At 35.1% G+C, this 15,004-nt stretch overlaps 1 protein-coding gene across 4 annotated transcripts in view; it reads right to left on the bottom strand.

Annotated features, from left to right (window-relative positions):
• The window catches only part of PHF20L1 (PHD finger protein 20 like 1), a 75,419-nt gene that overhangs the window by 22,153 nt on the left and 38,262 nt on the right, over positions 1-15,004 (bottom strand). For all 4 annotated transcript variants that reach the window (XM_045078145.1, XM_004743581.3, XM_004743583.3 and 1 more), the window contains 4 exons: positions 12,687-12,875; positions 12,231-12,437; positions 6,159-6,215; positions 4,864-4,971 (listed from right to left, as the gene is read on the bottom strand). In XM_045078145.1, coding sequence (XP_044934080.1) covers positions 4,864-4,971; positions 6,159-6,215; positions 12,231-12,437; positions 12,687-12,875 — 561 coding nt within the window. The remainder of the gene's footprint in view (positions 1-4,863; positions 4,972-6,158; positions 6,216-12,230; positions 12,438-12,686; positions 12,876-15,004) is intronic.

Genomic DNA, 15,004 nt, shown 5'->3' with positions numbered 1-15,004 from the left:
TAGAAACAGTTATTCCATTTCTTTGAAAAACGTCCTTGGAATTTTGATTGGGATTGCAACGAATCTGTAGATTGTGTAGCGATAGTAAGGGCAATTTAACAGTACTGCTTCTCCCCAGACCATGAGCATAAAATATCTTTCCATTCATTTGCATCTTCTTCAATTTCTTTCTTTAACATCTTAGTACACCAAAATATATGTCTTATATTTTATATATTTATTTTTAGATTGTATATTACATTTTATATTTAAAAAGGTATTTTATAGGGGCGCCTGGGTGGCTCAGTGGGTTAAAGCCTCTGCCTTCGGCTCAGGTCATGATCCCAAGGTCCTCGGATCAAGCCCCACATCGGGCTCTGTGCTCAGCAGGGAGCCTGCTTCCTTTCCTCTCTCTCTCTGCCTGCCTCTCTGCCTGTGATCTCTGTCTGTCAAATAAATAAATAAAAATTTTTTTTTTAAAAAGGTATTTTATAATATACAGGGATCTTTCACTCCCTTGGTTAAGTTTATTCCTAAGTATTTTATTCCTTTTCATACAATTGTAAATAGGATTATTTTCTTGATTTCTCTTTCTGGTAGTTTGTTATCAGTGCATAGAAATGCAAGATTTTTCTGTATTGATTTTGTATTCTGCAACTTCACTAAATCTGTTTATAAGTTCTAATAGTTTTTTGATAGAGTCTTTAGAGTTTTCTGTATATAATATCATGTCATCTGCAAAGAGTGGCAATTTTATTTCTTCCTTCCCAATTTGGAAGCCTTTTTTTTCCCCCCTTGCCTAACTGCTCTGGCTAGGACTTCCAAAACTATGTTGAATAAAAGTGGCAAGAGTGGGCATCTTTTTCTTGTGCCTGATCTTAAAGCAAAGGCTTTCATTTTCCCACCACTGACTATGATGTTAGCTGTGGGTTTGTCTTATATGGGCCTTTATTATGTTGAGTTATATTCTCTCTATACCTACTTTGCTCAGTTTTTATCCTAAATAAATGTTAAATTCTGTCAAATGCTTCTTCTGCATCTACTGAGATGATGTGATTTTTATCCTTTATTTTATTAACATGGTAAAACACACTAACTTATTTGCAGATGTTGAACCATCTTTGTACCCCCAAGAATAAATCCCACTTCATCATGGTACATGATCCTTTTAGCATATTATTGAGTTCGGTTTGCTAATATTTTGTTGAGGATTTCTGCATCAATGCTCATCAGGGATACCGGCCTGTGATTTTCTTTTCTTATAGGGCCCTTGTCCGGTTTTAGTATTACCAGGGTAATGCTGGCCTCATAAAATGAGTTTGCAAGAGTTTCCTCCTCCTCCTCTTCTTTTTTTTTGGGGGGGGAAGCGTCTGAGAGTTTGCAAGAGTTTAAGAGAAGACTTTGGTACTAATTCTTCTTTGAATATCTAGTAGAATTAACCAGCAAGGCCATTCAGTCCTGAACGTTTTTTGTTCGGAGGTTTCTAATTACTGATTCAATCTCCTTACTAGTAACCAGTCAGTTTAGATTTTCTATTTATTTAGCTCTATTTTCATGATTTAGCTTTGGGATTTTGTATGTTTCTAGAAATTCATCCATTTTTTCTAGATTGTCCAATTTGTTGGCATATAACTGCTCATAGTAGTGCCTTTGGGTTCTCTGCATTTCTGTCATATCACTGTAACATTTCCTGTCTCATTCTATTTATTTGTTTTCTCAATAAGTCTAGCTAAAGGCTTATCAATTTTTTTCCATTACCATCTCCCTTTCATCAAGTAATCCCAAAATCCCCAAAAAGATACCCTCCCCAAAAAAGAATGTTTTAGCTGAACATGTACTAACTTCCCTAAATAAAACAGAAACACATGTAATGGCTTTTCTATTTATCCAATCTACTTTTACGAGGCTTATCAATTTTGTTTGCTTTCTCAAAGAACCAGTTCTTAGTTTCACTGATCTTCTCTATTTATTTCTGTTCTAATTTTTATTATTTCCGTTCTTCTAATAAGTTTGGGCTTTCTTTCTTCTCCTGTTTCTATTTTCTTGAGATGAATAATAGAGAATTTTCTTGTTTCTGGAGGAAGGCATTTATCCCTAGGAACTCCTCTCGTACACTGTTTTCGCTGTATTCCATGAATTTTGGTGTATTTCCATTTTCGTTTGTCTCAAGGCGGTCTGCCTCCCTTCTGATTTATTCTCTGACCCACTGATTGTTCAGCATGTGGTTTAATCTCCACATATTCACAAAGTTCCCAGTTTTCTCCATGTAATTTCTAATTTCTTATTACTTATTGTGGTCAGAAAAGATGTCTAAGAGGATCTGAATCCCCCTCAATTTATTAAGATTTGTTTTGTGGCCAAACATATGATCTGACATTGAAAACGTTCTATGTACAATTGACAAGAATGGGTATTCTTCTACTTTTGGAGGTTTCTGGTTGGATGGTCAACCCATTGATGTAAGTGGGACGTTAAAATTCCTTACTATTATTGTATTGCTGGGTACATCTCCCCTTAGATCTGGCAATATTTACTTTTTACATTTAGGGGCTCCTATATATAGGGTACATAAATATTTATGAATGTTGTATCCTCTTATTGGACTGACCCCTTTATTACCATGTGGTGATATCTTTGCCTCTTACTACTGTCGGTTTTAAAGTTTATTTTGTGACAAAAATATAGCTACTTCAGCTTTTTTCTGGTTTCCATCTGCATGGAATTATCTTTTCACCTTCTGGGACCCTAATGTGAAAGTTAGACTATTTTATATTGTCCCAGCAGCCCCTTAATCTATCCTAACCTATCCTTTTTCTCTTTTTTGTTGCTCTGATTGGGTGAATTCAGTTGTCTTGTCTTCGAGTTCACGGATCCCTTCCTCTGCTTCATCTAGTTGCCACTTTAAACTATAGCTAAACAGTAATTCTTCTCTTTATTCTTTTGAAGACTGACTGTATTATTTTTGGCTTCTTACTCTTCCACTGTAAGTTGTAGAACTGAAGCTCATAACCTTGAGATCATGACCCTGAGATCATGGGTGTGGAGTCTGAGAGTCTCTCTCTCTCTCTCTCTCCCCCCCCGGCCCCACCCTCCTGGCTCATGTGCTCTCCCCCTTCCTCTCCCACTCTCTCAAATAAATCAATCTTTACCCTCCCTTTGGTAGTGTTTTTTGACCCATGAATTATTTAAATATGTGTGGCATGATTTCCAAGCATATGGGGTTTTTCTACTTATCTTTTTAATATTGATTTAACTATACTGTAGTCAGAAACTATAGTCTGCATTATCACAATCTTTACAATGTGTCGAGATGTGCTTAGGGCTGCATCATGCAATTTTTACACATTAGCATCTGAGCAAACTGCTCTGCGGCTGCTGAGGTCCATGTCCTTGAGAGGCCTGTGAGATCATCTGTGCTGCTGCCGCCTTTCTTACCCTCACAGAAGATTTTTGAGTTTTGTTAATTTACTAATTACTAAGAAATATATTGTGATTTTATTCAGTTATAAAACTTAAAACTTTTAGGGGTGCCTGGGTGGCTCAAGTTAGTTAAGCGTCCAACTCTTGATTTCCGCTTAGGTCATGATCTTAGGGTCATGAGGTCAAGCTCCATGGCAAGCCTGCCATGGATTCTTTCTCTCCCTTTCCTTCTCCCTCTGTCTCTCCCTTTACCCACTTATGCACATTCTTGCAAAAACAATTTTTTTTTTTAATTTTGTACCTAGGAACTTATAAAGTGAACTGAACCTTTACCACCAAATGGTAGCCTATCTCTAGGAATAATTTTTCCCTTAATGACTATTTGAAACAAACATATCTACTCCAACTTTCCTTTTGCTTTGTATTTGCTCACATTTTTTTCTTAATTTTCAACAATGCTCTGTCCTCTCCATCCTTATATTTAGATTTATCTCTTGAAAATAACCTGTAACTGGATTTTTAAAATCAATTATGATAATCTCTTACTATGATTACAGATATATTTGTATTTCTACCATCTTATTTTTTAATTTGTATTTTTCTTATTTTCTGTTTTTCTCTTTGTATTGCCTTCTTTTGGATGATTTTTTCATTGCATTTTATTACTATCTATTTTGGAAATTATACCCCAAGCTTCCATTCTTTTAGTATTCATGTTAGAAATTCTACAACGCAGATTTAAATTGTTAGAGCCTAAAAGCAATGCATTTCTTTTGCTCTTCCACAACAATACAAGACCTGAAAAACACTGAAATACAAGCATGTCTCTCTCAATTTATTCTGTCACTTATTTTTGCTCTCTGCCATTTTGTTTTTCCCCACAAATCAAAATGACTTATATAATCAATGTTCAGAATTATCCATATATTTACATTTTCTCTGCTCATCCTTTCTTCTGGCATCTCCTACCTTCCTTTGTCATCATTCTCCTTCAGCCTTCAGGTACACGATTAGGATGTCCTTTAGACAGGGTATTGCTAGAAAAATCATTTTTTTTCAACTTCTAAAAATATCTTTATTTCATCCTTGGTTTTAAAAACTACTTCAAGGGACTGTAATTCTAGACTGAAAAGAATTCCTTCAGTAGTTGAAGCACACCTGACAAACATATCCAATCCACCATAATGCCAGAAATGAAAGTCTCTAATCAGCTGTAACAATCAGTGTGCAGATGGATTAATTTACAGACTATAGTAAACAAAGCTGCATAGTTTCTAAATCAACAAGACAAGGAAAAACTACAAGGACTTCTCAAGTTCTCAACAACATGGGGATCTTGCCCTACCTTCACTTTGGTAGGACACAGAAAAATTGAAAAGAATCTGAGAATTTTAAAAAACAGGAATCATCAAAAAAAAAAAACCCAAAAAACAAAAACAGGAATCATCATTTTAGTATACTTACCATGCTGCTTGGATTTCTTTTTCTTTTTCTTTTTCTTCTTCTGTTTTGGTTTGTAGTGATCTTTGTCTTTCTTCTCTTTTCTTTCCTTATCCTTCTCTTTTCTCTTACCTAAATGACATAAGTGATAAAGTTAGCAATCGTGGTTGATCCTGAGCTGTTGTTCTGTGGTTAACCTAAAAGCAGCATTTATGTTTTAATCAGCTATTCCAGTCACCTGCCCAGTGGATGGATTCAATTAAACTGTTCCTGTCATGAATCTGGAACTCCTGATTAGCTTATTGGGCTCTAAGAGGGGGTCTTCATTAGCAGTGTTGAGAAATCCCAACTCCTGACACCTTGAAGTTAACACAGACAGTAGTTAAAATATTAAATGAGTAATATACTCAGTTCCCTGATGTGGCAAGAAATAAACTCCTTAATTTAAGAAAGACCTGACTGAGAAGACTCAGTATTTCCACATAGAATTTAATGAGAAAATATGTTAGATTTAAAAAAGAACTTAATGAAATTTTTTCCTTCGGAAAAATAAAATCAATCCATAAATAATTCCTTCGGTCTTCCAATACTTTCCAGTGTGTACAACAATGAAGGCTAAGAACACAAAGCAAAAAACTTATTTCATTAAACTTTTTCCCCAAATTTTAAAATACCTTCTCCCCCCCCCACCCCAATCATATGTACTTTAAAGAAAACAAATGGATGTTAAAGCAGTGTCCCAGGGTGCTTTACTTAAAATTGGTTCATCACATATACTCAACTATTACTCCAACTCAGAATGATGTAGTCTACAATTTATCAAACATATTTAAACTTCAGGGACACATGCTCCAGTAAGTTAATCTACAGAATATTTAAGACTATCAACAATTATTACAAAACTTTTCATCATTATAGCACAGAAGACAGGAAAAAAAAAAGCAGAAAACTTGGTAACTTTTTTTTATAAGTTCGGCTAAAGAAGAAAGTCTGAAAAAAAAAATGACTTTTAATTCATCATCCCTTCCCTAAGTCTCAACAATATTAAATGGTGTCTTATTTTTAAATAGCCACAACTGTAAAGGTGTTCAAAAAGACAAAACTCTCAGAGAAAGCCTTAGACTCCCCTGACAAAAAAATACACATAAGATATATGTTTAAGAAATCATATATCTGGAGCTGAATAATACTAATAAATACTAAAACAGATGATCACTTACACCTAAAGGAGCACTAACAGGTAAAAAGTAAGGGACAGACTATGTCCTCCCACTGTCAAGCCAATAGTCTTTTGCTTAAAGATTACTTTCTGTTCATACCAAATGCTGTTGAGCTTTTTTCTTCCAATTTCACTTTTTTTTCTGTTTTCGATATTCCTGCAGGTTAGGGGGAAAATAGGTAAGTTTAGTCAGAAAAGGTTTAAAAGTAGGGGACGACAGTTTACTTTACAAGTGCTCACAAAACCTTACTTAAGACTCTTTTCTCCTAAAGGTCTACATGATTTTATTTCCTGAACTAGTGACAAAGAAGTGAGATTTCTTACTTCAAAAGACTGATAAACTAAGGATTTTTGTTCCTTCAGACTACCCACATTAAAATCTTGGTTCCACCATCTGTTAGCTGTTTGTCCTTGACCAAATTATTTAATCTCTCTGTGTTTCAGTTTCCTTATCTGCCTATTAGGAATGACTCTCTACCTCACGTTATTAGTATTAGGGGAGTCAAAAAACATAAAATGTTTAGACTAGTGTTGGAGTAATAATAAATATTTTTTTTTCACTTTCTCTTCTGTGGTGTGGTAATAACTGAAGACTACACCATCTAAAAAGTTAGATAAATGTACTGGGCAATCCATAAAGATCTACTCTGACATCACAGCCTTTGGCAATCCAAATGCTGAAATGCACCCTAATGGTAGGTCTGATGTAATGTGTCCACTTCTGTGACATGAATGCTATTCAGATCATCTATATGAAATATTGAACTTCATATTAAAGTACACTGGTTTTCAACAACGTGCATACAGTTTTTAAACTAGTACTTAATTTCAGTTGTCTAAAATAAACTATACCTTTGAACTCCATCATGAATGTGTTGTTAGGTAACGATAAAAGCCAAAATATAATTATTTTACAAATCATTTTTGGTCTTTATCTAAATGTAAGATACAAAAGCTCATTTTACACATTGCAAATATTCAACCCTCATGACATCTGGGAACTATTAACTAATAATCCAAAATATATTTTTTAAACCAATACACCTCAGTAACAGTGTAGCTGACACACATACATTTAATCAAGCTTCTCAACCCATACTCAACCGTTTCCAATGCTAATATGTACCTAAGGTTAATCTAAGAAAAATATTACAGTGCATTTAAAATACAATTTCAGTCTATTATGCTTTAATATTGCCCTTCACAAGGTTTGTTGATTTTTAAGTCACTTAATACAGAATCAAAAAGCCAGCATTTCATTCATCTTCAAATATTTTATATAATTTAAACTTAATAAAAATACAAAAATACCACTCAACTTACATTAAATGTTAGTAAGGCTCTAATAAGTTAAGTTTCAAATTAAGTAAGAATATTGATAGTCGCCTTGACAAATCTCTCACAACAAAAAAAATGAAAGGAACATCAGCACAAAGGTAAATACAACTACATTTCCACGTTATCAAGACTACTGAACAAATACAACACTTCCTTTATTTTTTCTTTTTTTTTAAAAGATTTTATTTGAGAGAGAAAGAGTGAGAGAGGGTACACACGAGAGGGTAGCAGAGACAGGCAGACTCCCTACCAAGCAGGGACCCCCCAACTAAGGGCTCAATCCCAGGACACGGAGACCATGACCTAAGCCAAAGGGAGCCACTTAACCGACTGAGCCATGCAGGTACCCCACAACACTCCCTTTAATAATTACTATTCATTAACTACTAATTACCACACACTGACCATTCGACATATTTGATGAGTTTTACATGAAAATAATGAGGCATTTACAAGACAAACAATCAGAAAGGAGCTTCTGAGTCCCAGTGGCAGCAGACATACTCAGAAGCAGCCCTTGATCATGATCATTGCCTTGCAGGTCCCCACCGCCTGGAGCACTGAATCCAAGGTGATCCAAAGGAAAAACTGCTTTACTGGGCTGCCTTCACTCACTGGACAAATAAAATGTCTATGAACCGCTTGCTGCTCCTTCAGAATACAGCAGAAAAGAGATAATCACTCCCAGAGTGCTTTCAGAAAGGACTAGGTCTAGATACAGGTTTTACGAGTTCCAGTGGTCCCCAAACCTTTAGATTTCTTAACTGATAAATTTCAGAAGTAAAACTGAGGGACTGACAAAGGGCTGTCAATATTTTATATAAGAATATTAAATGTTCACCTCTGCAATAATGGCAGGACTTCTAAAAACACACCTAAGTAGAAAAGTAAAATAGACCTATTCAAGAATTCAACAAGAGAAAAAATTTAGTTTTATGACAAGTTCACTACCTGAGGCTCATTTCAGCATGTGCTGGAATATGGGACCCAAAGAACAAGGATATCAGTTTACTATTCAGAATGGTGATACTTTAAACTAAATTTTATCAACAGAACATCTTCTTCAAACAAAATATTACAGGATAGTCCGATTCATAATACAACCCCCCCACCACCAAAAAAAAAGAACAATAAAAACAAACAGAGCTATGTAAAAAGAGAGAAATCTCCGAACTGTATTTGCTTGCCCACAACACGAAAACCCAGCAATGCAGGGGATTTCTCAAGCCCCTTCCAGTATGCTAACTATCCGTAATTCCTCAGGCTACTCCCTGAGACTCCGCATGGAAACCCCAGGCTCTGTAGGAGCCATCAACATGTGGCGTGGGGGTGGAAGGAGATTACAGAGTCCCTGGTTGTAGTTTTGTTTTGCACAATTCTGGAAACAAAGAAAAGAACTGAAAAACACTTAAAAACAAAAGCCTTTTTAAAAGTAAATGCCGGGCGCCTGGGTTGGGCCGCTGCCTTCGGCTCAGGTCCTCAGGTCATGATCTCGGGGTCCTGGGATCAAGGCCCGCATGAGGCTCTCTGCTCAGCAGGGAGCCTGCTTCCCTCTCTCTCTCTCTGCCTGCCTCTCCATCTACTTGTGATTTCTCTCTGTCAAATAAATAAATAAATAAATCTTAAAAAAAAAAAAAAAGTAAATGCCAAGTTGAGGTAAGACACTGGACTAAAACCCATCTATTTAAAGTGCTAGCACAGCGCCACAGCCCAAGCCAGGGGTCTGCAAATCAGAGCTTCTGGGATTACTGCTGGCTCACCCTTCCCTACACAGAGATTCCTTATCTTTTTAACTCCTTAAAGAGGTAAGAGCAATTCAGTGTTTGTTACACATAATTTCAGCAGGTTAATGAGAAAATGAGCTAACATTTCCAGATAGTACCAAAACTAAGGTTCTATCCTCACCTAAATCTGCTTGGCTCTGTTAGATCAAGCCCTCCAATAATGAAATGAGAACAAAGGCATCAATTTTTACAAGGGCACCAATGAGCTTTTTGGGGAATGGGGACAGCAATGCTATGCTCACCTAGATTACCATCATGCCTGCATGGTTGCCAGGAAAAGAATGTAGAAGGATTAGTGTGAGTTCATTAACGCTACAACTAAAAAATAAAACTTTAACCTGTTAAAGAACAGGTATCGATGATAACTTACATAATCTCATCAATCCTTTGCCACAATTTTTAAAATTCAGCAATGTGGATGTCTCTTAAACACACAAAAAATTGAAAATCTAAGTCTGTTAAACCATTTTACAGCTCATGACTAACAACCTCATCATTCTAAAGACCCCAAGAGTTTCAATTTGACAAAAATACAAATTGTATTATTCAATATCATTTCTGTCAAATTTCAATTTGACAAAAAATGCCTCTAATAAAAGTTCAAGTAAATAAGCCTTTCTACAGACGTTTTAAAATTCAAAAGTAACAAATTTACTTTTATAAAATGAAGATGTATGTATGGTTCAGTCAGTTAAGCGACGGCCTTTGCCTGCATCCGGCTCCCTTCTCCCTCTGCCCCCACCTCCCCCCCCCCCGCCCCGCTTGTACTCTCCCCCTCTCTCTGTCGAAGAAATAACTAAAATCTTTTAAAATTAATTAATTAATTAATTAAATAAAATGAAGATGGAAACCAACCAACCACCAAAGCAAACACACATGTATTATAGAAAACAAACAAACACAAACAGCTGGTACTTTATACATGAAAGAGTCCTTGGGAAGCAGTAAGAAGCCCAACAAAGCCTGCAAAGCCACTGAGAAAAGGTAGGTAACAAAAATGTTAGGAGAAAAAAGCAATCAAACCACTCAGAATTTCAATGCAAGTCAGAAAGGCTCACAAAATTTTAATAAAAAGGTGTCCAATTAAGATATGACCTAAATTCCACTGCTTTCTCCAAAAATAAAAAATTAAAAGCAGTAACAGAAATAAATTAGAAACCCCATCACGCCACATTCAAACACTGTGGCTGTGTTCAACCCTCTAATAAACGGACTTTCAGTAATTAACATTTAAACCATGCATTTCCTTGATTTAAGCAATTGAAGCTGCCAGCCATCATCACACGCAGAGGATCCTCACTCTTCAGCGCATCTACAAATTCATCATCTCACAAATCTAAACCACTCTCTACCATTCACTTCTCCAGAAAACCGTCTTACTACTGTGACTTCATCAAAATTATTTCCAAGACTTAAAAAGGTGTGTGCCTTCCCTCTCCCTAAAGACATTTTAACTATTATGAGAACCAAGAACCACATCCCAGCCACAATTAGCCGTATGTCCACAAATACAATAGAATTCTGAAAAAGACTAGGCTATTACTCTGATTAGAAGCAAAATCATTTGAATTTCAAGGATTCCCATTCCATATGCAATCACTACTTTGATATTTCAGGATATACAATAACATCATTCTCAGTTACTACATAGCTGCTTATATTGGTCTACATTTCAGTCACACTATTAGAAAATATACATATTTACTTAAATATTCAAAGAGAATACAATATTTTCTTTACAATATACAAAATACAATATATTTAAAGAAAATATAAATATTTCCAAATGCACATCAAAGTAATTTCCCCAAAAGATATAAATCATTACAACTTTAATATACTTTTCATATATCCATACATATCTTTAATAAACTACAGATTATTAAAGAACTGGAGAAGACCTTCATCAGGAAAAATATCTCAAAAAGTCAATGGTAACTCAGAAATTTTGTAGGAAAGGGAAAAGAAAAATTAACTACCCTATGGAGAGAAGGGGATTGGAAAAGAGTCAAAGGCAATGGATCGGATCTGGGAAATGAAAAATATTTCAAAACCTATAAATCTTCAGATTTGGGCACTGATTTTTTTAAAACAAAATACAGAAACAAAGTAACTTCAATCTTTTTGGTAAAATCAAACTGTAGAAAACTGTGTATTTAATATTACATTTTTACTTTGAAAGAAGGTAAAGGCAGTAATCTAAAAAGTAAGCTACTTCAATCATTTCATTTTAGTATGTGCCACCAGCAGAAAAGAGCAAGCTCTGTTTTACACTTCATCTGATGAGCTGGTAAATAAAGTGACTCAAGGGAAGGTATTATTAAAACAGTCACTCCTAATGCTCTAAGCTGCAGATCAAGAATCAGTGTCTTTTTCTTCATTTCTGGCTCAACTGAAACTTCTCTCATCCATCTCCAAATTAGTAGTTTACTAGAAGAACATCTGAAATTAGTATTCCCTGTTTTTATAAATCATGTATACTCTTTGGCTGAGGTTAAAATTCTATAAGACTTTTAAATTAAACAATGTAACCATATCATATGTTACAATATCATAAAATCATCCACCAGCCAAATGTGTTAATTGGCTGATTTTACACATCAGAGGCCCAAAATAACATTATAACAAATGACATTTAAATTTGGGAGATTCTGCCCACAAATATGGGAGTATATTTAAGGTACACAGTTAAACTTAAGCCATGTGTTTCTGAAATGTTACATTCTATTAAATCCTTAAACCTAAGTTCTGATCCCATTAAGTAATTTCTGGCTTCAAAACCACGAACCCCTCTAGTTATTTTAGCTCAAACAATTCCTATTTGAGTAGAAATAGGATATAAGAAAGAAGCAAGAAGAAAGTCGATTGAAGTGACAAAACAAGAAGTCAGTCCAAGAAAGGTAAAGGTAATGAACTTTTGACAGAGAAATCCTATCTCCCATAGAGATTACATAAAAGCATCTATCAAGAGGAATTACATATTAAATTAGACATTGAAATGCCTATACCCTTTAACTGTAAGCCTAGCTACTTTTTTTTTTTTTTTTTACCTGATGCTGTTGGAGCTCCTCTTCCATCAGCTATTGCTTTGGAAGCAGGATTTGTAAGCATCTGTGTGTCTTCCTTTTCTGCCCTGGGACATTCATTATGGTAAGCTGGATCTGGGGCTAGTGGTGCTGAAACTTCCGAACCACGACTTAAGTCAAGAGGGAGACAGGGTCCCAGCTTCTCAAGTGACAAATGTGCAACATCAGGCACTATACAAAATAAAGAATGTAATAGAATATTAACACAGATAAACTGGCTTCATTAAAATCAATGTGGATTAAAATGTTATCTAAGTTAAACAGTGCCTGGCATGACAGAAGGCACTCAAATATTTGTAGGGTCAACGAAGTGCTTGTTAAGTCCAAAAGACGTAATAAGGAAAAAGAAGAAACTTCTTAGTGCTTTCATAATCTTTATCTCTTTTACGTTTGGTTCTATAGGAAATCAATATACATTACCCTCTGGTACTGAAGACTCTTGCGGATTTTGAGAACTGATGGAGAATACTTTCCCATCAGTGGCTGGAGAGGGAGGAGAAACCTTTTCTACGGAATCATCAGGCATGGGCAAGGTGGCTAAGCGCTGAGATCTTCTTCTCCGTTCACTATGCTTGAAAGGTCTAGGGGGGTTCACAGGCTGTGGAGAACCTAGAAAAAGATCTTCAATGTTCACGAAGCAGACACATGCCAGGACCATCTTATAATATTTAAGGAGATAAATGGGAAAAATGATTCAAATTCTGCCCTCTGATGTTGTAAGGTATCCACAAGGAACGGCATGTTCCAAAAGTAATCAAAGGCAAAAACTGTGCCCTCATTCACAAAAAGTTAATCAAAACTTCTAAAATCTAAAGCCTACTAGAACCAAAAAGAAAAAAAAAAAAAAACATGGAACATTGATTTCAGGTAGTTTCCCAAGAGACAGACTACAGTTAATTCTCTAATTGCAGATCATTGTGATAGTTGTCATTCTTCCTTTGGGAAAATAGTCTCTGTAGAGCTGAGATTTTTAAAAAATTAAATATATATATATATATATATATTCCTTTTGCTACATTACAATCTAGAAACTCGAAGGGAAAAAAAAAAGGCAAGGGGCATCGGTGACAAAAATCTGACATGCATTGTAGAGTTAGTGCTTCTCTTGCCAAAATAAAAGTAACGTAAATAAGTTTATCCCACCCTCATTCCCACAAACGGATTTTTATAAACATAAGTTTGGGCCTGATTCATTAAAAAAAATTGATACATAAACAATTTTAAGTACTTATTATAGGCAAATAATGAGGACTTTAAAAGAACAGAATACTATTCTGGTCCTCATGGGTTTTTTCTTTTGTGGGTTTTTGTTTTTGCTTTTGTTTTTTTTAATAAGCTAACTTGGTGGGTCGATTAAACATCGTCTATGTAACGCAAAATTTCCACTTTTTTTTTTTTGCTTTTTTTTTTTTTTAAACTTTAGTTTTCTTCTTTCTACGTGGCATGTAAACATGGAAGAATTTAGAACAGGCAGGATTACACAGGCCAATACACTCATGTTAACTTAGAAGGAGGAAATAAGAGTGGTCTAAAGAGCTTGATGTTTTTAAAAGTATTTAAAAGTAATTTTACAAAAATCGAAACAAAAAAAGACATGGTGATAATTGAAAAAAATAAAAGAATAAAATTCAATTGCTGTAACATTGTGGCTATAATACCAAAATACAAAACAATTTCAAAATAAAATACTTATCAATGTCACATGACATTGCAGTGACTACTAATGACATCACTTCATATGATAAATGTCAAAATGCAATGAAGCTTTATGAGGAAACAACGGAGTTTTTCTGTTCCCATTCTTTCTACCTGTTTATTAAAAAGAACAAAACCAAACCAAAAAAGTACCAAATCCTGCTCAAAAATTCAAAAATACGGTTTGGTAGAAAATACGGCAACTGAATGGAACCAGAGGCAACTATAGCTGACTGATCAAAGTCTTCTCAATGCCAACATTTTTCACAGTGGAAGACAGGATATGGAAGAGTTCATAAGAAAATGTGTCTTATTCATTTACTAATCAGGATACTAATTCACTTGATGTATCATTTGCCAATCGCTTCTCGGCCTTTTGGCTAAGATCAAGTGATATATCAATCGCCAACAGAAGTATCTCTTGTATCTAGGGTCTTCCCACGTAACAGTTTTCCTTATGTCTCTAATTTAGAATACTAAACAAGAGAAATGCAGGGTCATCTCCTCTTCTATATCCAGACCCATGATGGAGGCTATTTTTAAAAAGACTAACAAGTGAATCACCTCAAGATTAGTGGTATTGAAACAGTAAAATCTTTAAAAATAAGACCAAGGAAGCATTCCTCTTCATTAGTAAAAATAAACTGAAATTTGTACTCCAAACCCCAGAACAAGAATGGATAAAATGCACTGCAGGGAGACCGAGACAAATGAGGATGGTAACCGGGTCCATCCGTAACAGCAGTCTCAGGAATTGATAAAAAATATCCCGTGTGAGTCTTTAACTTTTTGTTTTGTTTTGGTTTGGTTTTTTGTAATGAATCAGGCCTCTCACTGTGCTTGGATTATTCTTGAGGATAGTCAAACTACAGTAAAAATTTGCGTTATTAAATGGTAAGGTTTCTCAATCAGTACAGTCTCTGTACAATAAATCAGTCAGAAATGTATATGCTTTTTGCCCCTGAAATAGTTTTAAGCCTTCCCTATCATATCCACTTAAGATGGAATTTGTAAAAAGCAACTTCATAAAAATACAATATAAC

The sequence above is a fragment of the Mustela putorius genome, unplaced genomic scaffold (genome assembly GCF_011764305.1).
Source record: "Mustela putorius furo isolate JIRA1106 unplaced genomic scaffold, ASM1176430v1.1 tig00000228_pilon_pilon_pilon, whole genome shotgun sequence".
NCBI lineage: Eukaryota > Metazoa > Chordata > Mammalia > Carnivora > Mustelidae > Mustela > Mustela putorius.
Note: the sequence above shows the minus strand (reverse complement) of the source record. Positions and strands in the feature narration are given on the sequence as shown.